Below are 27,970 nucleotides of genomic sequence, written 5' to 3'. Positions count from 1 at the left end.
CAGTGCTTTAAAGTGAACTACTGAGAATCAGAATTTGATTTTTGAGGACTCACAAAAACTGAGATCATCAGAATAATAATAATGGCATTTATTAAGCACTTACTGTATGCAAAGCACTGTCCTAAACGCTGGGGAGGTTACAGGGTGATCAGGTTGTCCCACGGGGGCTCACAGTCTTAATCCCCATTTTACAGGTGAGGTAACTGAGGCCCAGAGAAGTGAAGTGCCTTGCCCAAAGTTGCACAGCTGATAAGTGTTGGAGCCGGGATTTGAACCCATGACCTCTGACTCCAAAGCCCGGGCTCTTTCCACTGAGCCACGCTGCTTCTCAGAGCATCCATCAGTCCAGCTGTAACCACGGGCTCTTCTTTGCCAAGCAACTACTAAGATCCCGGAGTTTTGAGATGTTTCACAGCATTCACGGGCAGGCCCTGTTCAGGGACGTGTTACAGCCACACCTAAAGGGCCGGTGGCAGAGTAAAATGCAAGCACCTTATCAGTCAATCATTAATTGAGCCCTTACTGTGTGCTGAGCACTGTACTGTTGTCTGGTAGACATGTTCCCTGCCCACCAGGATCTTATAGGGCAGAGAGGATTGTACAGACGGCAGTTTTGTTGTATTGTACTGTCTCAAGTTCGTAGAACGGTGCTCTGCACACAGCGAGCGCTCACTAAATACCGTTGGTTGACCGGTTCCTGGTGCGGGGAGGGTGGTGGTGTGAAAGGCCGAAGGGTGAGAGCAAGAAGGCGCTTAGTACAGTGCTCTGCACACAGTAAGCGCTCAATAAATACGACTGATGATGAAGAAGGCCACGCCAGCGAGAGGGGAGGTGGACAGGATGCCCAAGAAATCCAGGTCCGCGCCAGGGAGCGTTGCCTGCCCTGACTCTTCCTCTTTCTCCCTCAGTGGTGGATTGTCCCGTGTGTAAGCACCAGTGCTTCTTGAAGGACATTGTGGAGAACTACTTCATGAGGGACAGTGGCAGCAAGGCCACCCCCGACAGCAAGGATGCTAACCAGGTGAGTGAAACCGCCCATCTCTACCAATTCAGAAAGACACAGCGAGAACCGAAAGGAGCCCCGGGACAGGAACAGATCCGACAGAGGTGGCGGACTGAAGAGTGGTGGCTTAATTCTGGCCCAGTTCGAGGGGCAAACTTCGGGATGCTTGGGGTGCGGTTGGGACCGGCTGACCCGCCTGGGTCTCTTCGGCCACATTCCCACCCGGGTCAGCGGCACTGTGGCAGAGCGTGAAGCGTGGCGACGTATATATCAGCTCCGAGGTAAAAGGAGAGAGTTATCCGTGGGGGTGACCCTGGCTGTGGGTGAGGATGGCCTCTGGTTAGAACTGGAGGTGTGCCCCTCCCCTGCACTGTAAACTCTTTGTGTGCAGGGAATGTTTCTGCTGTGTATTATTGTATGGTACTCTCCCAAGCGCTTAGTACAGTGATTGACATCTTCCTACCTTCGGCAGTCACATGATACTGTATTAAGCACTTGGGAAGTACAAGTTCCAGATGGAGCAAGGTGGGAATAGGATGGAGAGAATGGAGAGGAAAGAGTGATTCCCACCTTGCTCCATCTGGAACTTGTACTTCCCAAGCGCTTAGTACAGTGCTCTGCACACAGTAAGCGCTCAATAAATACGATTGATTGATTGATCCAAACTGCTAACCCATTAATCCAAGTGCTTATTCATTAATTCATTCAGTCAATCGTAGTTGAGTGCTTACTGTGTGCAGAGCACTGTACTAAGCGCTTGGGAAGTACAAGTTGGTGACCTATAGATCCAGTCCCTACCCAAAAGTGGGCTCACAGTCAAGAAGGGGGAGACAGACAGCAAAACAAATCATGGACAGGTGTCAAGTCGTCAGAACAAACAGAAATAAAGCTAAATGCACATCATTAACAAAATAAATAGAATAGTAAATATGTACAAGTAAAATAGAGTAATAAATCTGTACAAAGATATACAGGTGCTGTGGGGAGGGGAAGGAGGTAGGGCAGGGGGGTGGGGAGAGGAGAGGAAAAAGGGGGCTCAGTCTGGGAAGGCCTCTTGGAGGAGGTGAGCTCTCAGTAGGGCTTTGCTATCCTGCTTTGACTATCGCTGACCTCTCAGCCTCTCCCCACTCCACTCCATACCTCACTTGGCTGCCCGGATCATTTTTCTGCCAACACGTGCAGTCCGTGTTTCCCCGCCCCTCAAGACCCTCCGGTTGTCGCCCATCCGCCTCCTCATCAAACGGAAAACTCCTCACCGTTGGCTTTAAAGCAGTCAATCCCCCTGCCCCCTGGGGGATTGTCCTCGCAACTCGTACAGCACCTCACCTGGCCTCTCTCCTACTACAACCCAGCCCGCACACCCTGCTCCTCTTTGACTGAATGACTTTGAAGCTAGATGGGAAGAGGAGGGAGATGGAAACATCAAATGACAAGGGACAGCGAGCTAGAATCCCGGCAAGAGGAACTGGGGAAGAGCGGGTTGTCCCTTGGGTCCCAGTGTTAGCAGCAAGGTTTCCTCTAGGCTTCCCTTAATTATGGTATTTGTTAAGCGCTTGCTACATGCCTGGCACCGTCCTAAGCCTTGGGTGGATACAAGCAAATCGGATGCAAGCTCTGCACACAGTAAGCGCTCAATAAATATGATTGATTGAATGAATGACGGGCTGTGTCCAACCTGATTAGCTTGTACCTATCCCAGTGCTTAAAGCAGTGCTTAACAAAGACCAAAATTATTATTATTATTATTATTATTTCCCAAGCGCCTCCATAAATACACTTGAAGGAATGGATGGGCCTCACTCCTGGAAGAGAGGGACAGCAGTGGATAATCCAGCAATGCTCCTTGTCTCACCCTGTTGTCACCTCCTGGGCTTGGGGGAAGAGGTAGTGATGGTGGGGAGGGCACCCCGCCCCCTCCATCTCCCTTTCAGCTCCCAATTCCGGGTGGTTCTGCCGCCCTGGGCCATGGTATTTGACTGCTTCTCTCAGATGCTAATGAGTCATTTACCTTCAGGATTATAGAAGGACTGAGGCCACCCCCCCCAGGGCAGCTCTCGCCTTTGTTAACCTCCTCAGGTCTTGATTGTTTGGTTGTGTCTTCCCCCCCCCCCCCCCCCAGGGCGACAGGGTAAGGCCGAGACCTCTGTGGTCACAATTCTGCGGCCACAATTCCTAAATTGGCATCTCCTCCCTTCCCCCAGTGCTGTACGAGTTGCGAGGACAACGCCCCGGCCACCAGCTACTGTGTGGAGTGCTCAGAGCCCCTGTGCGAGACCTGTGTCGAGGCCCACCAGCGCGTCAAGTACACGAAGGACCATACCGTCCGCTCTACGGGTACCTGCCCGGGGTCGGGGCACGGGGGGCGGGGAGCGCCGACCCCGGTGCCGGTGCGGGGGAGCGAGAGGGTCCCCCGGGATCTCACCGTCCCCTCCTCCCGGGCTCTCCGCCAGGTCCTCCCAAGTCGCGGGACGGAGAGCGCACGGTGTACTGCTCGGTGCATAAACACGAGCCGCTGGTGCTGTTCTGCGACAGCTGTGACACCCTCACCTGCCGAGACTGCCAGCTCAGCGATCACAAGGACCACCAGTGAGTGACAATCCATCAGTCGATCGTATTTATTGAGCGCTTACTGTGAGCAGAGCACTGTACTAAGTGCTTGGGAAGTCCAAGTTGGCAACATATAGAGACGGTCCCTACCCAACAGTGGGCTCACAGTCTACACCCCCCGCTCTCCCCGACTCGCCACCACTGCCACCTGAGGGGCGGTAGCCAGTGACCTCCTCATCCCTACCCGTCCCCATCTATTTTTACCTCTCCCCGGAGGTAGAGGGACTCCTGTCCACCATTGCTCCGGACCGAGGGGGAAGGAACGGAAGAGAAAGAGGAGGTAGAAGTATTTTAAGGACAAAAAAAAATGAAAGCGTTGGAAGACGGGTGGCTGAGGGGCAAAGCGTATTATGTGCATCAGGTGCAGGCAGCGTATCCTTAGGTGGGGCCATTAGTGAGGCTCAGGTGGAGGGTCAGTCTTGCCCTTGGACATTGGTTCATATGTTGCCAACTTGTACTTCCCAAGAGCTTAGTACAGTGCTCTGCACACAGTAAGCGCTCAAATCATCATCATCATCATCATCAATCGTATTTATTGAGCGCTTACTATGTGCAGAGCACTGTACTAAGCGCTTGGGAAGTACAAATTGGCAACATCTAGAGACAGTCCCTACCCAACAGTGGGCTCACAGTCTAGAAGGGGGAGACGGAGAACAAAACCAAACATACTAACAAAATAAAATAAATAGAATAGATATGTACAAATAAAATAGAGTAATAAACATGTACAAGCATATATACATATCATCATCATCATCAATCGTATATATTAAGCGCCTGCTATGTGCAGAGCACTGTACTAAGCGCTTGGGAAGTACAAACTGGCAACACATACGATTGATTGGGAGCGGTAGATCTGTAATCTTACTAAGATGTGGGGGGGTATCTTCGATGTCCTTTGCATTCGTTCAATCGTATTTATTGAGCGCTTACTGTGTGCAGAGCACTGTACCACGCACTTGGGACGTACAAGTTGGCAACATATAGAGACGGTCCCTACCCGTCCCCTGCTTCCCTCAGCCACGGTCAGAAAATACCCCCCACCCGCCCCCCACGACCTCTGGCCCTCAGAGAGCTCGTGCCAAACCTGCCCTGCAACGTGACGGCTCAGGACCCGTTCCTGACCTGCATCGGCCTTTCCGCCGCCCGAAACCGGTCAGACCGACCCCGAGTTTTACAGCCACGGGGGTGGGCGGGCGGGGAGTCCCGGGGACCCAGCCGACTCCCCGGGCGGTCCCTCCCCCGGCAGGTACCAGTTCTTGGAGGACGCGGTGAGGAACCAGCGGAAGCTGTTGGCTACCCTGGTGAAGCGGCTTGGGGATAAACACGCCACCCTGCAGAAGAGTACCAAGGAAGTGCGCAGCTCGTAAGTACGGGGCGGGCTGGCGGGGCTCGGCGGGCAGCGGGGCCCGTGACGAGGCCCCACGGTGGGCTGGAGGCCCTTCGAGGGCGGTGCAAGATCAATCAATCAATCAGTCGTATTTATTGAGCGCTTACTGTGTGCAGAGCATGGTACTAAGCGCTTGGGAAGTCCAAGTCGGCAACATAGAGAGACGGTCCCTACCCAACAGTGGGCTCACAGTCTAGGAGGGGGAGACAGAGAACAAAACAAAACATATTAACAAAATAAAATAAATAGATATGTACAAGTAAAATAGAGTAATAAATAAGTACAAACATATATAACATGTATATATATGTATATATATGTGTATATATATGTATATATGTATGTATATGTATGTGTGTATGTATATATATGTGTATATATATGTATATGTATGTATATATATGTATGTATATATGTATGTATATATGTATATATGTATGTGTATATATATATATATATAATTTGACTCCGAGGAGTCATTTTAACCAGTCCCTGCAATCGACGGTATATATTGAGTGATAACCCAAGCGCTTAGTGCGGTGCTCTGCACACTAAGCGCTCAATAAATGCAATTGAGTGAGCGAAGGCAGAGCATTGTACTAAACCCTTGGGAGAGTACAGCACAATAATACTAATAGTTATCATGGTATTTAAACACTTATGGTCCAAACACTGTCCTAAGGACTGGGGTGGATACAAGGGAATCAGGTTGGACACAGTCCCTGTCCCACATGGGGCTCACGTTCTCAAACCCCATTTTACAGGTGAGGTAAACTGAGGCACAGAGCGGTTAAGTGGCTTAGAGCTGGGGGTCACCATCTGTGGCCCCAAGGAGCTTGCAGTCCCTTCTTTCTGGCCAAAGAGACCGTTCCCACAGCTTCTCCTGGTCCCTCATTCAAGTATCGTCTCATCCCGTCCTGTTCCCCACCCCACCCGGGGATTGTCTGCTACCTGACCTAAATCCCTCCTGCTGCAGTTGAAGCTCATTTCCTCCGAGAGGGGATGGGGTGTGGATGTGGGGGTCGGGTGGAATGGGACCTCAGAGCTGATTCTCAGTCCTCTGCCCCCTCCCTGATTCCTTCCCCCCGCAGAATCCGGCAGGTGACGGACGTGCAGAAGCGAGTGCAGGTGGACGTGAAGATGGCCATCCTGCAGATCATGAAGGAACTCAACAAACGAGGCCGCGTGCTGGTCAATGACGCCCAGGTCCTTGCGGGGAAGGGGGCCGGGGGCGGCTAGTCCGGGGGGCTGGACCCTGCAGTGGGAGAGCCCTCCTGAGAAGGCCGGGAGGGGGGGTGGGGGATTTGGGTTTAGGGGCTGGGGGAGGCACGGTGGGCTGAGAGGCCTAGCACCCTGGGCCCGGCAAGGGATTCCCCGGGTGTGTTGGGGGATTAATAGTAATAATAATAATAATAATGGCATTTATTAAGCGTTTACTGAGAAGCAGTGTGGCTCAGTGGAAAGAGCACGGGCTTTGGAGTCAGAGGCCATGGGTTCGAATCCCGACTCCACCACATCATCATCATCATCGATCGTATTTATTGAGCGCTTACTATGTGCAGAGCACTGTACTAAGCGCTTGGGAAGTACAAACTGGCAACATATAGAGACAGTCCCTACCCAGCAGTGGGCTCACAGTCTAAAAGGGGGAGACAACCTGATCACCCTGTATCCTCCCCAGAGCTTAGAACAGTGCTTTGCACATAGTAAGCGCTTAACAAATGCCAATTATTATTATTATTATGTGCAAAGCACTGCTCTAAGCACTGGGGAGGTTATAAGGTGATCAGGTTGTCCCACGGGGGGCTCACAGTCTTCATCCCTGTTTAACAGATGAGGGAATTGAGGCCCAGAGAAATGAAGTGACTTGCCCAAAATCACACAGCTGACACTGGCAGAGCTGGGATTTGAACCCATGACCTCCGACTCCAAAGCCCGGGCTCTTTCCACCGAGCCACGAGTCTGCTTGGGGGAGATGGCTGGGGGCACCTGGCTGGTTGTTCCCCAGACTAGTCCTGGCAGGCCCGGGCAGGCGGGGAGACTCCGCCGGGAGGCTGGAACCAGTAAAGGGGACACTGGTCCAGTCAGCCCAGTGCTGCCGTCATCCTTTAGTAGCGGAGGGCCGGCAACTAGATATAACTCTGCTGGCATCTTTGGGGAGGTGGGCAACCAAACAAGTACAATTAGGAAAAAAAAAATGAGGGTACAAGGTAAATTTGGGTCTACTTGGGCACTGAGGGGTCAGATTTAGACTGTGAGCCCACTGTTGGGTAGGGACTGTCTCTATATGTTGCCAACTTGGCCTTCCCAAGCGCTGAGTACAGTGCTCTGCACACAGTAAGCGCTCAATAAATACGATTGATGATGATGATTGACTCCAGCAGAGCAAAAAATTCCAAATGGGAGGAATCAAAGAAAGAGCTGTGACTGGCCAAAAGGGGAGGAAGTAGTGGGTTTTTTTTTTCCGGAGGCGATGGTGGTTCTCCTGCCTTTGAGCCGCCGGATAAATCCCGGGCAGTGGGTATTAGAGAAGCAGCGTGGCCTGGCAGATAGAGCCTGGGAAATCAGAAGGTCATGGCTTCGAATTCTGACTCCGCCACTTGTCAGCTGTGTGACCTTGGTCAGGTCACTTCACTTCTCTGGGCCTCGGTTCCCTCATCTGGAAAATGGGGATTAAGACTGTGAACCCCACGTGGGACAACCTTGATTACCTTGTATTCTCCCCCCCCCCCCCACTCCATTCATTCATTCAATCGTATTTATTGAGCGCTTACTGTGTGCGGAGCACTGTACTAAGCGCTTGGGAAGTACAAGTTTGCAACATATAGAGACGGTCCCTACCCAACAGTGGGCTCACAGTCTACACTTAAAACGGTGCTCGGCACATAGTAAGCGCTTAACAAATACTTGTTATTATTATTATATGCACCCCAGCTTTTAATACAGTGCCCGGCACAGAGTAAGGCTGAACAAATACCATTATTATTAGTGTTATTACAGTGCCCGGCACATAGTAAGCGCCTACCAGATACCATCAGTTATTGAGTTTTGCTTGAGCAGAGCAGCGGGAGGGATTGTGGGAGCCATCTCTGGGGGAAGAGCTATGACGTTTGTCTAGGGTTTAGTTTTGGGGAGGGGAGTGGGTAGTGAGTAATTCTGGTTTCTGGGTGTAACAGTAATAACATTTGTGGTATTTAAGTGCTTACTGTGTGCCAGGCACTGCAGTAATAATAATGATGGCATTTATTCATTCATTCATTCATTCAGTTGTATTTATTGAGCACTTACTGTATGCAGAGCACTGTACTAAGCGCTTGGGAAGTCCGAGTTGGCAACATATAGAGACAGTCCCTACCCAACAGTGGGCTCACAGTCTAGAATTTATTAAGCGCTTACGGTGTGCATAGCACTGTTCTAAGCGCTGGGGAGGTTACAAGGTGATCAGGTTGACCCACTGGGAGGGCTTACAGTCACTTAACTTCTCTGTGTCTCAGTTCCCTCATCTGTAAAATGGGGGTTAAGACTGTGAGCCCCCCCCCCCCCCGTGGGACAACCTAATCACCTTGTATCCTCCCCAGCGCTTAGAAGAGTGCTTTGCACATAGTAAGCGCTTAATAAATGTCATTATTGTTATTATTATTATTATTAATCCCCATTTTCCAGATGAGGTAACTGACACTTCACTTCTCGGTGCCTGACTTGCCCAAAATCACCCAGCTGACAACTGGTGGAGCCGGGATTGGAACCCATGACCTCTGACTCCTAAGCCTGGGCTCTTTCCACTGAGCCACGCTGCTTCTCTAAGTTCACTGTACTAAGCGCAGGAGTAGAGTCAAGATAATCAGGTCCCACAGGGGATTCACCAAGTAGGAGGGGGAACAGTACAGCACTTAGTACAGTGCTCTGCACATAGTAAGCGCTCAATAAATACGATTGATGATGAACAGGAAGGAGGGAGAGCAGCAGGGAGGTGCCCTCTGGTGTCTCTTTGTTGAGGGCCCCCTTTGAAATGGATTCATTCATTCAGTCGTATTTATTGAGTGCTTACTGTGTGCACAGCACTGTACTAAGCGCTTGGGAAGTACAAGGCGGCAACATAGGGAGACGTCCCCTACCCAACAATGGGCTCACAGTCTAGAAGGGGGAGACGGACAACGAAACATAACATGTGGACGGGTGTCAAGTCATCGGAATAAATAGAAATAAAGCTAGATGCACATCTTTAACAAAATAAATAGAATAGTAAATATGTACAAGTAGAGTAATAAGTGTACAAACATCATCAATTGTATTTATTGAGCACTTACTGTGTGCAGAGCACTGTACTAAGCGCTTGGGAAGTACAAATTGGCAACATATAGAGACAGTCCCTACCCAACAGTGGGCTCACAGTCTAAAAGCATATATACAGGTGCTGTGGGGAGGGGAAGGAGGTAGGGTGGCGGGGATGGGGCAGAAGCAGTATGGCTCAGTGGAGAAGAGCGCGGGCTTTGGAGTCAGAGGTCATGGGTTCAAATCCCGGCTCGGCCAGTTGGCAGCTGTGTGACTCTGGGCAAGTCACTTAACTTCTCTGTGTCTCAGTTACCTCATCTGTAAAATGGGGGTGAAGACTGTGAGCCCTACGTGGGACAACCTGATCACCTTGTAACCTCCCCAGCGCTTAGAACAGTGCTTTGCACATAGTAAGCGCTTAATAAATGCCATTATTATTATTATTATTATTATTATTATTATTATTATTACTACTACTATGGGGAGGAGGAGAGGAGAAGGGGGCTCAGTGTGGGAAGGCCTCTTGCAGGAGGTGAGCTCTCAGTAGGGCTTGGAAGGGAGGGGGAGAGCTAGCTTGGCGGATGTGCGGAGGGAGGGCGTTTCGGGCCAGGGGGAGGACGTGGGCCGGGGGTCGACGGTGGGACAGTGTGGGGGCGGAGGGGGCACCGTAGGGGAGGAGCCCCTCGCCCTGACCCCCTGACGGAGGCCTGGGTCCTCTGCAGAAAGTGACCGAAGGGCAGCAGGAGCGCCTGGAGCGGCAGCACTGGGCCATGACCAAACTGCAGCGGCACCAGGAGCACATCCTGCGCTTTGCCTCGTGGGCCCTGGAGAGCGACAACAACACCGCCCTGCTGCTCTCCAAGAGACTGGTGAGGCCGGCCGGGAACCACCCGAGGAGCCCCGTTGCGGGGTCGGGACGGGGGGGGGCGGCGGCGGCGGCGGGAAGGTGAGGCCCGCCTGCCCCGTTGGCCAGTAGAACGGCCGGAGGCCCGATGCCGAGTCGGCCCGAGATTGGTACCGGAGAGGGAGCTTCCCTTCTTCTCCCCGAGCCCTGTGAGGTCAGGCAGCCCGCCCCATCATCATCAATCGTATTTATTGAGCGCTTACTATGTGCAGAGCACTGGACTAAGCGCTTGGGAAGTACAAATCGGCAACATAGTCCCTACCCAACAGTGGGCTCACAGTCTAAAAGGGGGTGACAGAGAACAAAACCAAACATACTAACAAAATAAAATAAACAGGATAGATGTGTACAAGTAAAATAAATAGAGTAATAAATCTGTACAAGCATATATACATATATACAGGTGCTGTGGGGAAGGGAAGGAGGTAAGATGGGGGGATGGAGAGGGGGACGAGGGGGAGAGAGTCACGTGCTCCAAAAACCGTCGTCCCAACCGGTACTGCCGCGGCCTCTGCCCCCCGGGGAGGAGCCAAACTCCGGCTAGGTGGAGGCTGGGGGAGCCCCCTGAGCCTCGCCCCCCTCCCCCAGATCTACTTTCAGCTGCAGCGAGCGCTGAAGATGATCGTGGACCCCGTGGAGCCCCAGGGAGACATGAAGTTTCAGTGGGACCTCACCGCCTGGACCAAGAGCGCCGAGGCCTTCGGTGGGTGGCCCGCTCAGCCCTTCAGGCGTTCGTCCAGTCGTGCTTATTGAGCGCTGACCGTGATGATGGGGATGATGATGGTATCTGTTAAGCGCTTACTATGTGCCAAGCATTGTTCGAAGCGCTGGGGTGGATACAAGGTTATCAGGTAATCAATCAATCGTATTTATTGAGCGCTTACTGTGTGCAGAGCACTGTACTAAGCGCTTGGGAAGTCCAAGTTGGCACCATATAGAGACAGTCCCTACCCAACAGTGGGCTCACAGTCTAAAAGGGAGGGGACAGAGAACATGTCCCATGTAGGGCTCAGTCTTTAATGCCCATTTTATAGATGAGGTGACTGAGGCCCAGAGAAGTGAAGTGACTTGCCCAGAGTCACACAGCCTACAAGTGGCGGAGGGGGGATTAGAACCCGTGACCTGAATCCCCGGCCCCTTCCACTGAGCCACGCTGCTTCTCCAACGCAGTCAAGACCGAACACAAGGCACGTCCTTACTGGATCCACTCATTCAGTCAGTCGTATTTATTGAGTGTTTACTGAGCACTTGGAAAGTCCAGTTCGGCCGCAGATGGAGACAGTCCCTGCCCAACGACCCCCGGGCTCGCAGTAGTGGGCAGAGAACTTTACTAAGCGCTTGGAAAAGGGAGCGGTCCGCCCCTGTGTGATGACCGGAGGTGCCCGGGGGTCTCGTATACTGCCCCGTGTGAGCCCCCGGCCTGAGGGATTCCCGAGCCACGGGGACCGGGGAGGTGTGGGGTGGTCCTTCACTCAACCCGTTGGTCTTCTCCCGCAGGAAAGATTGTCTCTGAGCGGAGTGGCCTCTCGGGGGGCGGTCCCCCAGCCATGGCCCCACCCAGACCCCCAGGCCTCAGTTCGGCTCCCCTTGGACCCAAATCAGGAGTCACTGGGAGTCAGGTAAGCAGCCTCTGGGCCTTCGGTCAGGAATCCCGGGGCTACCCGAGGAGGAGGAGGGTGGGGGGTGCAGTCTTGCTACCTCAGACGCTGCCGCCAAGGGCTTCCACCACCAATCAATAAATACGATTGATGATGATGATCACCACCTTCGGGCTGGAGCGGAGCGGTCCTGCGTGCCCGTCCTCCCCTCCGCACCCCTCGCGTGCACACTCCCACATCCCCTCGCTCGCTCGCTCGCTCACCGTCTGATTTTTCCCGTCGGCCCTGGCCAGCTCATGGACGTCCAGGAAGGATACGGTGGCTTTGGTCCAGGTGAGGGGCCAGGTGGGGGGACAGAGAGGAAGAGCCCGGGGGCGGGTGGGGTTGGGGGAGGAATGCTTAGAAGATTAGAAGACACCCCCGCCCCTCAGGGGAGACTAGGGCAGCCGGAATTTGGTCCGGTCCCCGCTTGGGCTGGGGGGGGAAGGGATCCCGGGGTCCGACAGACCCATCCGCCTCCAGAAAGCAGCTACGGGAGCGTGGAGCCCCACGTGTCGGGGATCCGGCGGCCCCGGCCCGCGGGCGAGGGGGACGTGAGCGGCATCATGCGCAAGGTGCCCCGCGTCAGCCTGGAGCGGCTGGACCTGGACCTGACGGCGGACAGCCAGCCCCCCGTCTTCAAGGTCTTCCCCGGCACCACCAACGAGGACTACAACCTTATCGTCATCGAGCGGGGCGGCCAGCAAGGGGGGCCGGGGGGCCCCGCTCCGCCCGGCATGGCCATAGTGAAGGTGGGTGCTCATTCATTCGGTCCTGTTTAGCGAGCGCTTACCGTGTGCAGGGCGCCGTACCGAGCGCCGGGGAAGTACAAGTCGGCAACACGGACGGTCCCTACCCGCCAACGGGCTCGCGGTCTAGAAGGAGCGGCGCGGCTCCGTGGAAAGAGCCCGGGCTTTGGAGTCGCAGGTCATGGGTTCAAATCCCGGCCCCGCCAGCCGTCGGCCGTGTGACTTCGGGCAAGTCGCTCCACTTCTCCGGGCCTCGGTGACCTCATCTGTTAAATGGGGATGAAGACTGGGAGCCCCCCGGGGGACAACCCGATCACCTTGTAACCTCCCCAGCGCTTAGAACGGTGCTTTGCGCATAGTAAGCGCTTAATAAATGCCATCATCCTGAGGGGGAGACAGACGGCGACAAACAGAATGTGGAGACGGGTGTCAAAATCGTCAGAACGAAATAGAATTAAAGCTCTGTGTGTGTCATTAATGAAATAGAGTGGTAAATAACAAAATATGTACAAGTAAAATGGGGTAATAAGTCTGTACAGATACACATGGAGCGGGAGCCGGGGGGGCTGACGGCGGTCGGGGGTGAGGGGACGGCCTCAAGGAAGGCTCCCTTCCTTCCCGCCCGCCGCCGCGGACCCCGACTTTTCCGTCCGCCGGCAGGAGGAAGAGACCGAGGCCGCCATCGGGGCCGGGCCGGGAGCGGAGGGGGTGGAGACGAAGCCGCTCCTGCTGCCTCCCCTGGAGCCGTCCGCCGGCGAGGGGCCGCGCCTGGCCTCCCCCAGCGGCAGCACCAGCTCGGGGCCGGAGGTGCTCGGCGGCCCGGAGGCCGGGGTGGCCGCCGGCGGCCCGGGCCCCGCCGCCTGCCGCGTCTGCCAGAAGGCCGGCGAGCTGGTGGCGTGCGGTCAGTGCGAGCTCTGCTTCCACCTCGACTGCCACCTGCCCGCCCTGCAGGAGGTGCCCAGGTACGGGGGCGCGGGGGCTGCTCCCTCTCGGGCCCCGCGGGGGCACGGGCCCCCGTCCGCCGGCCGTCACCCCGTCCCCTCTCCCGTAGCGAAGACTGGAGCTGCTCCCTGTGCCAGGACCCGCCGGACGGCAAGGAGGACGACGGCGCCCTGGCCGCGAGGGCCGCCGCCTCCCCCGTCCCCGGTGCCGACCCCGCCTCCGCCCCCCGGCCCGCCAAGCTGTCCGCCGCCAGTCAGCAGGTAGGAAGGAGGAGACGGGGGGGATGTGGAGGGAGAGCGGGACGCCCCCGCCTCGCCCTTCCCGCCCTGAGGCTGCGTCCTTCTCTGTGGAGGGCAGAAGTGTGAGCGAGTTCTGCTGGCCCTGCTGTGCCACGAGCCCTGCCGGCCCCTGCACCGGCTCTCCGCGCCCCCCGCCTCCGCCTCGGTGAGTCCCGGGCCGGGGGTGGGCGGGCGGGACGGGATGCGGGACTTGGGGGGGTCCGGGGCCTGGCGAGCAGCCGTCCTCCCCGCGCAGGAGCGGCCGACCACCGTGGACCTGACGCTGATCCGGGCCCGGCTGCAGGAGAAGCTGTCCCCGCCCTACAGCTCGCCCCAGGAGTTCGCCCAGGACGTGGGCCGGATGTTCAAGCAGTTCAACAAGCTCACGGAGGTGGGGCCGGGCCTGGGGAGGGGGAGGCCCGCCGCCGGCTCCGCGCCCCCCTGACCGCCCGCTTCCCCTTCCCTCGCAGGACAAGGCGGAGGTGCAGTCCATCATCGGGCTGCAGCGTTTCTTCGAGACCCGCATGAACGAAGCGTTCGGAGACACTAAGTTCTCGGCGGTGCTGGTGGAGCCGCCCCCCGGCTCGGGCCCCCTGGCCCTGGAGCTGGGGGCCGGCCCCGCTGCCCTGTGAGAGACCGCCACGCTCCCTTCCCGCCCCTGCCCCTGCTCCCTCCGCCCCCAGCCTTACTGCAGGACACCCCCCGCCCCCTCCCATCCCTCCCCCTCCGCCCCCCCCCCAACCCCGATAAGGTTTTTACTTGTACTGAGGATTTAATAAAAATGTTCCCACCAGCCTCGACTGGCGCGGAGGAAGAGCGAAGGTGGCCAGCCGGGGCGGAGACGACGCGGCTTTATCCGAATTTGCCCCGATGGGGTGGTGGTGGGGGACGAGGGGCAGGGCCAGCTTCCTTTACTGCCCCATCCTGGGGCTACCAGGGGAGCTCCAAGTCACCTTTATCCCCACAGCAGGAGGGAGCGGGGCACTTGAGGACCAAGCGCTCTGGTCTCGGAGGGGCAGGGGACGGGGAGGAAAGCGTGTCCGGTTGGCCCCCTTTTCTGCTTGCCCTCGCTGACTGGGTGGGGAGGGTAGAAGCGGAATAATAAGAGTTATACGTTGTGCTTGCCGTGTGCCACGTACTGTACTAAGTGCTGCGAAGGATACAAGAAAATTAGATCGGACAGTCTCTGACCGCTCGCGGGTTATCGGTTGTAATTCCCAGTTCAGAGGCGGTAACGGAGGGGCCAGAGAAGTGAAGCGACTTGCCTGTGGGTGCACAGCAGGCAAGGGGCGGAGCCGGAATTAGAACCCAGGTTCTGAGGACTTCCAGGCTTGTAGGCCATGCTGCTTTGTAGAAAAAACAAGCCTAGAAAAATCTCTTTGCTGCCTGTTTCTCCGTGGCTCCTACTGATCAGCCAGAATTGCACCCAACTAAACTCCCCCCGAGGGAGGGCAGCATGTTCCCTTGGCTGCACGAGCAAGCTGAGCGTTTGCCGCTGCCATGGCCACAGGTCTAAATCCCCAGCCTTGGGGGCCCTAAAGAAACGGGGTCGCAGCGGGTGGAGATGAGGCGAGCGAGCGGTTCTGGCGTCCCCCAACTAGGTGTGGAAGGCGAGGTGGGCTACAAACTGCCTGTTTTCCCCAGTGGGGACCTCGGTAAGGCTTGTGTGTGGGCCCCGCTTCCCCCCTTCTAGACTGTGAGCCCACTGTTGGGTAGGGACTGTCTCTGTGTGTTGCCAACTTGTACTTCCCAAGCGCTTAGTACAGTGCTCTGCACACAGTAAGCGCTCAATAAATACAATTGATTGGGGCGGGCTGGCATTCTCCCAACTGCCCCCAGCAACCAGCCTGAATCTTGCAGAGAGGAGAGCAGAGCAGCTCATCGCTGGGACGCCCAACCCCCAGCACAATAGTGTGGGACGGGTTGTAATGCCCTGCCCCAGCCTGGCAGGCATTCTGGGGGGGGGCCAGGAAGCCCCCCGGGAACGGGTCCCCCAGCCCCTGAGGGAGCAACAGCGGGGGGGGGCCGTCGGTGCCCCCCGCCCAACACGCATGCTCCAACCAACCCGGCTCTCTCACGCGGAGCAGGTGAAGAAAAACGTAAGGATTAGGAACCAGATTTGAGGAAGTTGTGCCTTGCCTGGCTCCCGGAGGATACTCCACTCCCCCTGGCAGTAGTTAAAATAAAGGTTGTCCCTTAACGGATGCCAAAAGACGCCACCCCAACCCTGGCCAATGTGCCACGGCGCCAGATGCCTGCCCTCCCACCCCCATATAGACACCAACACAAGCCCGAGTCAGTACAAATCCTTTATTCCCAGGTCCTGCAGCGGACCCCCCACCCCAACCCTGCCACCCGGACCCCCACCCTGCTCCCCCCGGGTCTCGGGGAGAGGCCGGGGGACCGGGCCCCGCTCAATCCCGCCGCAGGTTCTTGAGCCGTTCCTCCAGGTCCGCGTCGGCGTCGGCCAGCGCCGCCGATGACGACGGCTCCGTTTTCTTCCCGGCTCCCGCCACGCTGAGGGACCCTCCGGTGGACGGCAGGTCTGCGGGGAGGAGAGGATGGAGGGGCGTAAGGGGAGGCCGAGAAGTCGGGGGGCCGGGGGCGGGAGGGGGAGGGGGCGGCCACTCACTGGAAAGCTCATCCGTCAGGCTGAGGCCCAGTTCATCCAGCACCTGGGACACCACGGCGTCGCTGGCGGAGAAAGGGAGAGGTCAGTCGTCATCATCATCATCGATCGTATTTATCGAGCGCTTACTATGTGCAGAGCACTGTACTAAGCGCTTGGCACTGTTCTAAGCTCTGGGGAGGTTACAAGGTGATCAGGTTGTCCCGCGGGGGGCTCGCAGTCTTAATCCCCATTGAGGTAGCTGAAGCACAGAGAAGCGAAGTGACTTGCCCAAAGTCACACAGCTGACAGTTGGCGGAGGCAAGATTTGAACCCATGGCCTCTGACTCCAAAGCCCGTGCTCTTTCCATTAAGCCACGCTGCTTCTTACATTCTTATAATTATATGTTTGTACATATTTATTACTCTTTATTTTACTTGTACATATCTATTCTATTTATTTTATTTTGTTGGTATGTTTGGTTCTGTTCTCTGTCTCCCCCTTTTAGACTGTGAACCCACTGTTGGGTAGGGACTGTCTCTATGTGTTGCCAACTTGTACTTCCCAAGCGCTTAGTACAGTGCTCTGCACACAGTAAGCGCTCAATAAATACAATCGATGATGATGATGATGATGATGAGGCGGGCCTCCTCTCCCGGCCCGCGCCCCTTCCCTCCCGGCACACCTCTCCTCCTCGTCCTCTTCGTCTCCCATGGCGTCGTCGATGGCGTCGTTCATCATCTCCTCCTTCATGTCCATGATCTCCGCTTGCTTCTCGAACTCCTGCATGATCTTCTGGATCTGGGGCAGCTTTAGCTGGGACCCCCGGGGTGGGGAGCGGGGTCACCCTCCTCCTCCTCCTCCTCCACCCGCTCACGATCCCCCCCGCCCCCCACTTCCCCGGCACTTGTCTGTTGTGTGACCTTGGGCCAGTCACTTCATTCTCTGGGCCTCAGTGACCTAACCTGGAAAATGGGGATTGAGACTGTGAGCCCCACGTGGGACGGGGACTTTGTCCAACCTGATTTGCTTGTATCCACCCCAGCGCTTAATACCGTGCTTGGCCCGTAATAATAAAAATAATGGCATTTAGTAAGCGCTTACTATGTGCAAAGTACTTTTCTAAGTGCTGAGGAGGTTACATCAATCGTATTTATTGAGCGCTTACTATGTGCAGAGCACGGTACTAAGCGCTTGGGAAGTACAAATTGGCAACAGTTGGTTACAGAGTGATCCGGTTGTCCCACGGGGGGCTCACCGTCTTCATCCCCATTTTACAGATGAGGAAAGTGAGACCCAGAGAAGTGGACTTGCCCAAAGTCACACAGCTGACAACTGGCGGAGCCGGGATTTGAACCCATGACCTCTGACTCCAGATAATAATAATAATAATGATGGCATTTATTAAGTGCTTACTATGTGCAAAGCACTGTTCTAAGTGCTGCGGAGGTTACAAGGTGATCAGGTTGTCCCTTGGGGGGCTCACAGTCTTCATCCCCATTTTACAGATGAGGTAACTGAGGCCCAGAGAATAATAATAATCATCATAATAATGATGGCATTTATTAAGCTCTTACTATATGCAAAGCACTGTTCTAAGCGCTGGAGAGATTACAAAGTGATCAGGTTGTCCCTCGGGGGGCTCACAGTCTTCATCCCCATTTTACAGATGAGGTAACTGAGGCCCAGAGAATAATCATCATCATCATAATAATGGCATTTATTAAGCGCTTACTATGTGCAAAGCACTGTTCTAAGCGCTGGGGAGGTTACAAAGTGATCAGGTTGTCCCTCGGGGGGCTCACAGTCTTCATCCCCATTTTCCAGATGAGGTAACTGAGGCCCAGAGAATAATAATAATAATCATAATGATGAGGGCATTTATTAAGCGCTTACTATGTGCAAAGCCCTGTTCTAAGCGCTGGGGAGGTCACAAAGTGATCAGGTTGTCCCTCGGGGGGCTCAAAGTCTTCATCCCCATTTTCCAGATGAGGTAACTGAGGCCCAGAGAAGAATAATAATCATCATAATGACGGCATTTATTAAGCGCTTACTATGTGCAAAGCACTGTTCTAAGTGCTGGGGAGGTTACAAAGTGATCAGGTTGTCCCTCGGGGGGCTCACGGTCTTCACCCCCATTTTCCAGATGAGGTAACTGAGGCCCAGAGAATAATAATAATAATCATAATGATGAGGGCATTTATTAAGCGCTTACTATGTGCAAAGCACTGGGCAGGCTACAAGGCGATCAGGTTGTCCCACGTGGGACTCACACTCTTAATCCCCATTTTGCAGAGCAGTGAGGCGACCCGCCCAAAGTCACCCAGCTGACAGCTGGCGGAGCCGGGATTTGAACGCACGCCCTCGGACTCCAAAGCCCGGGCTCTTTCCACTGGGCCACCCTGCTTCCCACAGTAGGTGCTTCCCAAGTAGCCGCCGCCGTTCGCACCGTTACCGTGGAGGACGGGCAGGTGGGTTCTGAAGAAGCTTCTCCCCGGCCCCCGGCCCCCCGTCCCCCTTACCTGCCGGTTCATGGTGCCCATGGCCTTGGTGACGCCCCTCATGGCCTGGGCCATGCTGTTGTTGGACTTCAGCGTCTGGATCTTGAGCGACACGGCCTGGATGTTGGCCCGCATCAGGATGAACTTCTTGACGTAGCGGCGGGTCCGCACCAGGTCCTTGGCCATGATCTTCACGGCGTCCTAGAGGGCGGAGGGACCGTCTCTAGATGTTGCCAGCTTGTACTTCCCAAGCGCTTAGCACAGTGCTCTGCACACAGTAAGCGCTCAATAAATACGACTGACGGATTGATTGCTTAGAGGGGAAGCAGCGTGGCTCAGTGGAAGGAGCCCGGGCTTTGGAGTCAGAGGTCGCGGGTTCAAATCCCAGCTCCGCCACTTAGCTGGGTGACTTTGGGCAAGTCACTTCACTTCTCCGGGCCTCAGTTCCCTCGTCTGGAAAATGGGGATTAAGATTGTGAGCCCCCCATGGAACAACCTGATCACCCTGTATCCTCCCCTCGCCCCTCTGCCCTCTCCCCATCTTACCTCCTTCCCTTCCCCACAGCACCTGCATATATGTTTGTACATATTTACTACTCTATTTATATATTTATTTTACTTGTACATATCTATTCTATTTATTTTATTTTGTTAGTATGTTTGGTTTTGTTCTCTGTCTCCCCCTTTTAGACTGTGAGCCCACTGTTGGGTAGGGACCGTCTCTATATGTTGCCAACTTGGACTTCCCAAGAGCTTAGTACAGTGCTCTGCACTCAGTAAGCGCTCAATAAATAAGATTGATTGATTGATTGATTGATTGCTTAGAGGGGAAGCAACGTGGCTCAGTGGAAAGAGCCCGGGCTTTGGAGTCACAGGTCGTGGGTTCAAATCCCAGCTCCGCCTCTTAGCTGGGTGACTTTGGGCAAGTCACTTCACTTCTCCGGGCCTCAGTTCCCTCATCTGGAAAATGGGGATTAAGATTGTGAGCCCCACATGGAACAACCTGATCACCTTGTATCCTCCCCTCGCCCCTCTGCCCTCTCCCCATCTTACCTCCTTCCCTTCCCCACAGCACCTGTATATATGTTTGTGCATCATCATCATCATCATCAATCGTATTTATTGAGCGCTTACCGTGTGCAGAGCACTGGACTAAGCGCTTGGGAAGTACAAGCTGGCAACATCTAGAGACGGTCTCTACCCAACAGTGGGCTCACAGTCTAAAAGGGGGAGACAATCAATCAATCAATCAATCGTATTTATTGAGCGCTTACTGTGTGCAGAGCACTGAACTAAGCGCTTGGGAAGTACAAGTTGGCAACATAGAGAGACAGTCCCTACCCAACAGTGGGCTCACAGCCTAAAAGGGGGAGACGGAGAACAAAACCAAACATACTAACAAAATAAAATAAATAGGATAGATATGTACAAGTACAATAAATAAATAAATAGAGTAACAAATCTGTACAAACATATATACATATATACAGGTACTGTGGGGAAGGGAAGGAGGTAAGATGGGGGGATGGAGAGGGGGAAAGGAAGGAAGGGGCTCAGTCTGGGAAGGCCTCCTGGAGGAGGTGAGCTCTCAGTAGGGCTTGACATATTTACTACTCTATTTAACTTGTACATATCTATTCTATTTATTTTATTTTGTTAGTATGTTTGGTTTCGTTCTCTGTCTCCCCCTTTTAGACTGCGAGCCCACTGCTGGGTAGGGACCGTCTCTAGACGTTGCCAACCTGGACTTCCCAAGCGCTTAGTCCGGTGGTTCTGCCGTCCGCGTCCCCGTCCCGGGCTCACCATCTGGCCCTGCTTGGCCATCTTCTTGATGTCGGCGATGATCTTCTTCTCCTGCGTCTCCAGCTTCTGCCGCTCCCGGTCGAGCTCCCGCATGGCCCGGGTCAGCGCTCGCTGGTTCTGCCGCAGCAGCTCCTCCGGGGTCTTCCGGCGCCCAAACAGCAGCTCCATGGCCGGGCCCTGGCCGGGGGGAGAAGGGGCCGTCGGGCGGAGAGGCGTCGGCGCGTCCGGAGCGCGACTGGGGAGGCTGCCTCTGTTGTCGGCCCGCGACCGGTCCCGCCTCCTCCGGGAAGCCGTCCCCGATACCCAGGCACACGGACTCCCTCAGGGAAGGAGTGCGGCTGAGGAGCAGGGGCCTAGGTTTTAATCCCGGCTCCGCCACTTTCATTCATTCATTCAATCGTATTTATTGAGCACCTGTAGATCTGTATGTACATATTTATTACTCTGTCATCATCATCATCAATCGTATTTATTGAGCGCTTACTGTGTGCAGAGCACTGTACTAAGCGCTTGGGAAGTACAAATTGGCAACATAGAGAGACAGTCCCTGCCCAACAGCGGGCTCACAGTCTAAAAGGGGGAGACAGAGAACAAAACCAAACATACTATCTTACTTGTACGTATCCTATTTATTTTATTTTGTTATTATGTTTGGTTTTGTTCCCTGTCTCCCCCTTCTCGACTGTGAGTCCGCTGTTGGGTAGGGACTGTCTCTGTATGTTGCCAACTTGTACTTTCCCAAGCGCTTAGTACAGTGCTCTGCACACAGTAAGCGCTCAATAAATACAATTGATTGATTGATTGAGCGCTGTGTGCAGAGCACTGTACGAAGCGCTTGGGAAGTCCAAGTTGGCAGCATCTAGAGACGGTCCCTACCCAACAGTGGGCTTACAGTCGTCTGCTGTGCGACCTGGGGCAAGTCGCCTCACTTCTCTGAGCCTCAGTTCCCTCATCTGGAAAATGGGGATGAGGAGCGTGAGCCCCACGGGGGACAACCTGATTACCTTGTATCCACCCCAGCACTTCTGTGTGCCTCCGTTCCCTCATCTGTAAAATAGGGATCAAGACTGTGAGCCCCATGTGGGACCGGGACTGTGTCCAACCTGATGACCTTGTATCCCTCCCAGCGCTTAGAACAGTGCTTGGCACATAATAAGCACCTAACTACCACCAAAATTATTATTATTATTAGGAAGCAGCGTGGCTTAGTGGCTTGGGAGTCAGAGGCCGTGGGTTCTAATCCTGGCACTGCCACCTGTCAGCTGTGTGACTTTGGGCAAGTCACTTAACTTCTCTGTGCCTCAGTTACCTCATCTGTAAAATAGGGATGAAGACTGTGAGCCCCCCGTGGGACAACCTGATCACCTTGTAACCTCCCCGGCGCTTAGAACAGTGCTTGGCACCTAGCAAGCGCTTAACAAATGCCATCATTATTATCATTATTCTCTGTTCATCCGTTCCTTCATCTGTAAAATGGGGATGAAGACTGTGAGCCCCCCGTGGGACAACCTGATCACCTTGTATCCCCCCCCCAGTGCTTAGAACAGTGCTTGGCACCTAGTAAGCGTTTAACAAATCCCATCACTATTATCATTATTCTCTGTGCGTCCGTTCCCTCACCTGTAAAATGGGGATGAAGACTGTGAGCCCCATGTGGGACAACCTGATCACCCTGTATCCCTCTCGGCGCTTGGAACCTAGTAAGGGTTTAACACACCCCATCACTATTATCATTTATTCTCTGTGCGTCCGTTCCTTCACCTGTAAAATGGGGATGAAGACTGTGAGCCCCATGTGGGACGGGGATTGTATCCAACCCAATAACCTCGTATGTGGCCCAGCGCTTAGTACAGTGCCTGGAACATAGGAAGAGCTTAACAAATCCCATCACTATTATCATCATTCTCTGTGCGTCCCTTCCATTCACCTGTAAAATGGGGATGAGGACTGTGAGCCCCACGTGGGCCAGGGATTGTATCCAACCCAATAACCTTGTATGTGTCCCAGCGCTTAGTACAGTGCCTGGAACATAAGAAAAGCTTAACAAACCCCATCACTATTATCATTATTCTCTGTGCGGCCGTTCCTTAATCTGTAAAATGGGGATGAAGACTGTGAGCCCCGTGTGGGACAACCTGATCACCTTGTATCCCTCTCAGCGCTTAGTACCTAGTAAGAGTTTAACAAATCCCATCACTATTGTCATTATTTTCTGTGCATCCGTTCCTTCACCTGTAAAATGGGGATGAAGACTGTGAGCCCCATGTGGGACAGGGATTGTATCCAACCCAATAACCTTGTATGTGGCCCAGCGCTTAGTACAGTGCCTGGAACCTAAGAAGAGCTTAACAAACCCCATCACTATTATCATTATTCTCTGTGCGGCCGTTCCTTAATCTGTAAAATGGGGGTGAAGACTGTGAGCCCCATGCGGGACAACCTGATCACCTTGTATCCCTCTCAGCGCTTAGTACCTAGTAAGGGTTTAACAAATCCCATCACTATTGTCATTATTCTCTGTGCGTCCGTTCCTTCACCTGTAAAATGGGGATGAAGACTGTGAGCCCCATGTGGGACAACCTGATCACCTTGTATCCCTCTCAGCGCTTGGCACCTAGTAAGGGTTTAACAAACCCCATCACTATTATCACTATTCTCTGTGCGTCCCTTCCATTCACCTGTAAAATGGGGATGAGGACTGTGAGCCCCACGTGGGCCAGGGATTGTATCCAACCCAATAACCTTGTATGTGTCCCAGCGCTTAGTACAGTGCCTGGAACCTAAGAAGAGCTTAACAAACCCCATCACTATTATCATTATTCTCTGTGCAGCCGTTCCTTAATCTGTAAAATGGGGATGAAGCCTGTGAGCCCCATGTGGGACAACCTGATCACCTTGTATCCCTCTCAGCGCTTAGTACCTAGTAAGGGTTTAACAAATCCCATCACTATTGTCATTATTTCCTGTGCGTCCATTCCTTCATCTGTAAAATGGGGATGAAGACAGTGAGCCCCATGTGGGACAACCTGATCACCTTGTATCCCTCTCAGGGCTTGGCACCTAGTAAGGGTTTAACAAACCCCATCACTATTATCATTTATTCTCTGTGCGTCCGTTCCTTCACCTGTAAAATGGGGATGAAGACTGTGAGCCCCATGTGGGACAACCTGATCACCTTGTATCCCTCTCTGCGCTTGGAACCTAGTAAGGGCTTAACAAATCCCATCACTATTATCATTATTCTCTGTGCGTCCGTTCCCTCACCTGTAAAATGGGGATGAGGACTGTGAGCCCCACGTGGGCCAGGGATTGTATCCAACCCAATAACCTTGTATGTGTCCCAGCGCTTAGTACAGTGCCTGGAACCTAAGAAGAGCTTAACAAACCCCATCACTATTATCATTCTTCTCTGTGCGTCCTTTCCTTCATCTGTAAAATAGGGATGAGGACTGTAAGCCCCATGTGGGACAGGGATTGTATCCAACCCAATCACCTTGTATGTGTCCCAGCGCTTAGTACAGTGCCTGGAACCTAAGAAGAGCTTAACAAACCCCATCACTATTATCATTCTTCTCTGTGCGTCCGTTCCTTCACCTGTAAAATGGGGATGAAGACTGTGAGCCCCATGTGGGACAACCTGATCACCTTGTATCCCTCTCAGCGCTTAGCACCTAGTAAGGGTTTAACAAATCCCATCACTATTATCATTATTCTCTGTGCGTCCTCTCCTTCACCTGTAAAATGGGGATGAGGACTGTGAGCCCCATGTGGGACAACCTGATCACCTTGTATCCCCCTCAGTGCTTAGTACCTAGTAAGGGTTTAACAAATCCCATCACTGTTGTCATTATTCTCTGTGCGTCCTCTCCTTCACCTGTAAAATGGGGATGAAGACTGTGAGCCCCATGTGGGACGGGGATTGTATCCAACCCAATAACCTTGTATGTGTCCCAGCGCTTAGTACAGTGCCTGGAACCTAAGAAGAGCTTAACAAACCCCATCACTATTATCACTATTCTCTGTGCGTCCGTTCCTTCACCTGTAAAATGGGGATGAAGACTGTGAGCCCCATGTGGGACAACCTGATCACCTTGTATCCCTCTCAGCGCTTAGCACCTAGTAAGGGTTTAACAAATCCCATCACTATTATCATTATTCTCTGTGCGTCCTCTCCTTCACCTGTAAAATGGGGATGAGGACTGTGAGCCCCATGTGGGACAACCTGATCACCTTGTATCCCCCTCAGTGCTTAGTACCTAGTAAGGGTTTAACAAATCCCATCACTGTTGTCATTCTTCTCTGTGCGTCCTCTCCTTCACCTGTAAAATGGGGATGAGGACTGTGAGCCCCATGTGGGACAACCTGATCACCTTGTATCCCCCTCAGTGCTTAGCACCTAGTAAGGGTTTAACAAATCCCATCACTGTTGTCATTCTTCTCTGTGCGTCCTCTCCTTCACCTGTAAAATGGGGATGAGGACTGTAAGCCCCATGTGGGCCAGGGATTGTATCCAACCCAATGACCTTGTATGTGTCCCAGCGCTTAGTACAGTGCCTGGCACATAGGAGGAGCTTAAGAAATCGCACATTAGTTATGCTTGGTGTGTCCCGTGGGGCCTGTCCCTCCCCTGGCAGGCTGGGCCTCCTGGGGGCCCCAGGGGTCACTCACCAGGTGGGGGGGGGGCCCGGGGGGGGGTGGAGGGTCTCCGCTTCCGCTTCCGGGTCAGAGGGCCGCCCGCCTTCTCTGGGCCTCTTGTTCTTCTCTGGCTCCTCTTCCGCCTTCGGCGCGGTGACGTCACCACGCCGACGTGCCCCGCCATTACGTCACCGCCCACGGCGCGGGGAGGGGACGACGCCGCGCGACGCGTGCGCAGAAGTGTAGTCGGGGGTGGGGGGGTGTAGTAGGGCGCATGCGCGAGGGGAAAAAAAAAGCCCTCCACCCAGCTTGGCTTCAGGGGCTGCGAGTTCGAATCCCGCCCCCTGTGCCCACGCCCTGTCAGGGCCCCACTTTTTAGTTTTCCCCAATTCAGGTCCCTTCCCCTGTTGCCAACTTGTCCTTCCCAAGCGCTTAGTCCAGTGCTCTGCACCCAGGAAGCGCTCAGTAAATACGATTGATTGATTGATTTCCCTGAGGTCTCCTTTCAGCCACACTCCCAAACCCCAAATGTGTCTACATCTAGAATTCTGTTGCTCTCTTAGTATGTTTGGTTTTGCTGTCTGCTTCCCCCTTCTAGACTGTGAGCCCACTGTTGGGTAGGGACCGTCTCTATGTTGCCAACTTGGACTTCCCAAGCGCTTAGTCCAGTGCTCTGCACACAGTAAGCGCTCAATAAATACGATTGATTGATTGATTTCCCTGAGGTCTCCTTTCAGCCACACTCCCAAACCCCAAATGTGTCCAGATCTAGAATTCTGTTGCTCTCTTAGTATGTTTGGTTTTGTTCTCCGTCTCCCGCTTTTAGACTGTGAGCCCACTGTTGGGTAGGGACTGTATATGTTGCCAACTTGTACTTCCCAGGCGCTTAGTCCAGTGCTCTGCACACAGTAAGCGCTCAATAAATACGATTGATTGATTGATTTCCCTGAGGTCTCCTTTCAGCCAAACTCCCAAACCCCAAATGTGTCCGGATCTAGAATTCTGTTGCTCTCTTAGTATGTTTGGTTTTGTTGTCCGTCTCCCCCCTTTTAGACTGTGAGCCCACCGCTGGGTAGGGACCGTCTCTATATGTTGCCAACTTGGACTTCCCAAGCGCTTAGTCCAGTGCTCTGCACACAGTAAGCACTCAATAAATACGACTGATTGATTGATTTCCCTGAGGTCTCCTTTCAGCCACACTCCCAAACCCCAAGTGTGTCTGGATCTAGAATTGTTTCTCTCTTTTGATAATAATAATAATCATGGCATTTATTAAGCACTTACTGTGTGCGCTGTTCGAAGCGCCGGGGAGGTTGCAAGGTGATCAGGTTGTCCCACGGGGGGCTCACAGTCTTAATCCCCATTTTACAGATGAGGGAACTGAGGCCCAGAGAAGTGAAGTGACTTGCCCAAAGTCACACGGCTGACAATTGGCGCAGCCAGGACTTGAACCCATAATAATAATAATAATGGTATTTGTTAAGCACTATGTGCAAAGCACTGTTCTAAGCGCGGGGGAGGTTACAAGGTGATCAGGTTGTCCCACAGGGGGCTCACAGTCTTAATCCCCATTTTCCAGATGAGGTAACTGAGGCCCAGGGAAGTGAAGTGACTTGCCCAAAGTCACACAGCTGGTAATTGGCAGAGCCGGCATTTGAACCCATGACCTCTGACTCCAAAGCCCGTGCTCTTTCCACTGAGCCACGCTGCTTCTCTGCTTCTTTTGATGCTAGCCTACTTTTGTTTTAATAATTATAATAGTATTTATTAAGCGCTTCCTATGGGAATTCCTATGTGGGGCTCCATTTCAATCCCCATTGTCGCGAGCTCCCTGGTGTTCATACCAACCAGGGCCTTCCTGGACTGAGAGCGCCTCGGTGCCGGGGAGTAATAATAATAATAATAATGGCATTTATTAAGCACTTACTATGTGCAGAGCACTGTTCTAAGCGCTGGGGAGGATACAAGGTGATCAGGTTGTCCCACGGGGGGCTCACAGTCTTCATCCCCATTTTACAGATGAGGGAACTGAGGTACAGAGAAGTGAGGTGACTTGCCCAAAATCACACAGCTGACAATTGGCAGAGCCGGGATTTGAACCCATGACCTCTGACTCCAAAGCCCAAGCTCTTTCCACTGAGCCACGTTGTTTTGTTGTCTGTCTCCCCCTTTTTAGACTGTGAGCCCGTTGTTGGGTGGGGACTGTCTCCATCTGTTGCCGAATTGTACTTCCCAAGCGCTTAGCACAGTGCTCGGCACACAGTAAGTGCTCAATAAGTGCGATTGAATGAATGAATTTATCTATTTTGATGCTATTGATGCCTGACCACTTGTTTCCTTCTGTTGTCTGTCACCCCCTTTGAGACTGTGAGCCTGTTGTTGGGTACAGAAGCAGCGTGGCTCAGTGGAAAGAGCCCGGGCTTTGGAGTCAGAGGTCATGGGTTCGAATCCCGACTCCGCCGCTTGTCGGCTGTGTGACTTTGGGCAAGTCACTTAACTTCTCGGTGCCTCCGTTACCTCATCTGTAAAATGGGGATGAAGACTGTGAGCCCCCCCGTGGGACAATGGAGTCGGAGGTCATGGGTTCAAGCCCCGGCTCCACCAAGTGTCAGCTGTGTGACGTTGGGCGAGTCACTTCAC

General features: G+C 53.7%; 2 protein-coding genes across 2 annotated transcripts in view; one reads left to right on the top strand and one right to left on the bottom strand.

Annotated features, from left to right (window-relative positions):
* The window catches only part of TRIM28 (tripartite motif containing 28), a 30,093-nt gene extending 15,623 nt beyond the window's left edge, over window positions 1–14,470 (top strand). The window contains exons 2-16 of the mRNA XM_038752697.1: window positions 909–1,021; window positions 3,205–3,337; window positions 3,454–3,589; window positions 4,860–4,976; window positions 6,092–6,206; window positions 9,995–10,141; window positions 10,765–10,879; window positions 11,674–11,795; window positions 12,068–12,107; window positions 12,297–12,565; window positions 13,223–13,524; window positions 13,614–13,764; window positions 13,862–13,948; window positions 14,039–14,173; window positions 14,253–14,470. Of these exons, the coding sequence (XP_038608625.1) occupies window positions 909–1,021; window positions 3,205–3,337; window positions 3,454–3,589; window positions 4,860–4,976; window positions 6,092–6,206; window positions 9,995–10,141; window positions 10,765–10,879; window positions 11,674–11,795; window positions 12,068–12,107; window positions 12,297–12,565; window positions 13,223–13,524; window positions 13,614–13,764; window positions 13,862–13,948; window positions 14,039–14,173; window positions 14,253–14,414 (2,144 nt within the window). The 3' untranslated portion in view covers window positions 14,415–14,470. The remainder of the gene's footprint in view (window positions 1–908; window positions 1,022–3,204; window positions 3,338–3,453; window positions 3,590–4,859; window positions 4,977–6,091; window positions 6,207–9,994; window positions 10,142–10,764; window positions 10,880–11,673; window positions 11,796–12,067; window positions 12,108–12,296; window positions 12,566–13,222; window positions 13,525–13,613; window positions 13,765–13,861; window positions 13,949–14,038; window positions 14,174–14,252) is intronic.
* Window positions 14,471–16,148: 1,678 nt separating this feature from the next.
* CHMP2A (charged multivesicular body protein 2A) lies at window positions 16,149–20,883 on the bottom strand. Its single transcript, XM_038752756.1, has 5 exons — window positions 20,696–20,883; window positions 18,914–19,093; window positions 17,077–17,207; window positions 16,415–16,476; window positions 16,149–16,327 (listed from the first exon to the last, which is right to left on the bottom strand). The coding sequence occupies exons 1-5, from the start codon at window positions 20,861–20,863 to the stop codon at window positions 16,197–16,199; spliced, it is 672 nt and encodes a 223-aa protein (XP_038608684.1). The 5' UTR covers window positions 20,864–20,883; the 3' UTR covers window positions 16,149–16,196.
* Window positions 20,884–27,970: the final 7,087 nt, after the last annotated feature.

The sequence above is a fragment of the Tachyglossus aculeatus genome, chromosome 10, assembly GCF_015852505.1.
Source record: "Tachyglossus aculeatus isolate mTacAcu1 chromosome 10, mTacAcu1.pri, whole genome shotgun sequence".
Classification (NCBI taxonomy): domain Eukaryota; kingdom Metazoa; phylum Chordata; class Mammalia; order Monotremata; family Tachyglossidae; genus Tachyglossus; species Tachyglossus aculeatus.
The sequence above is the reverse complement of the archived record's forward strand: the minus strand, read 5'-3'. Positions and strand labels throughout refer to the sequence as shown.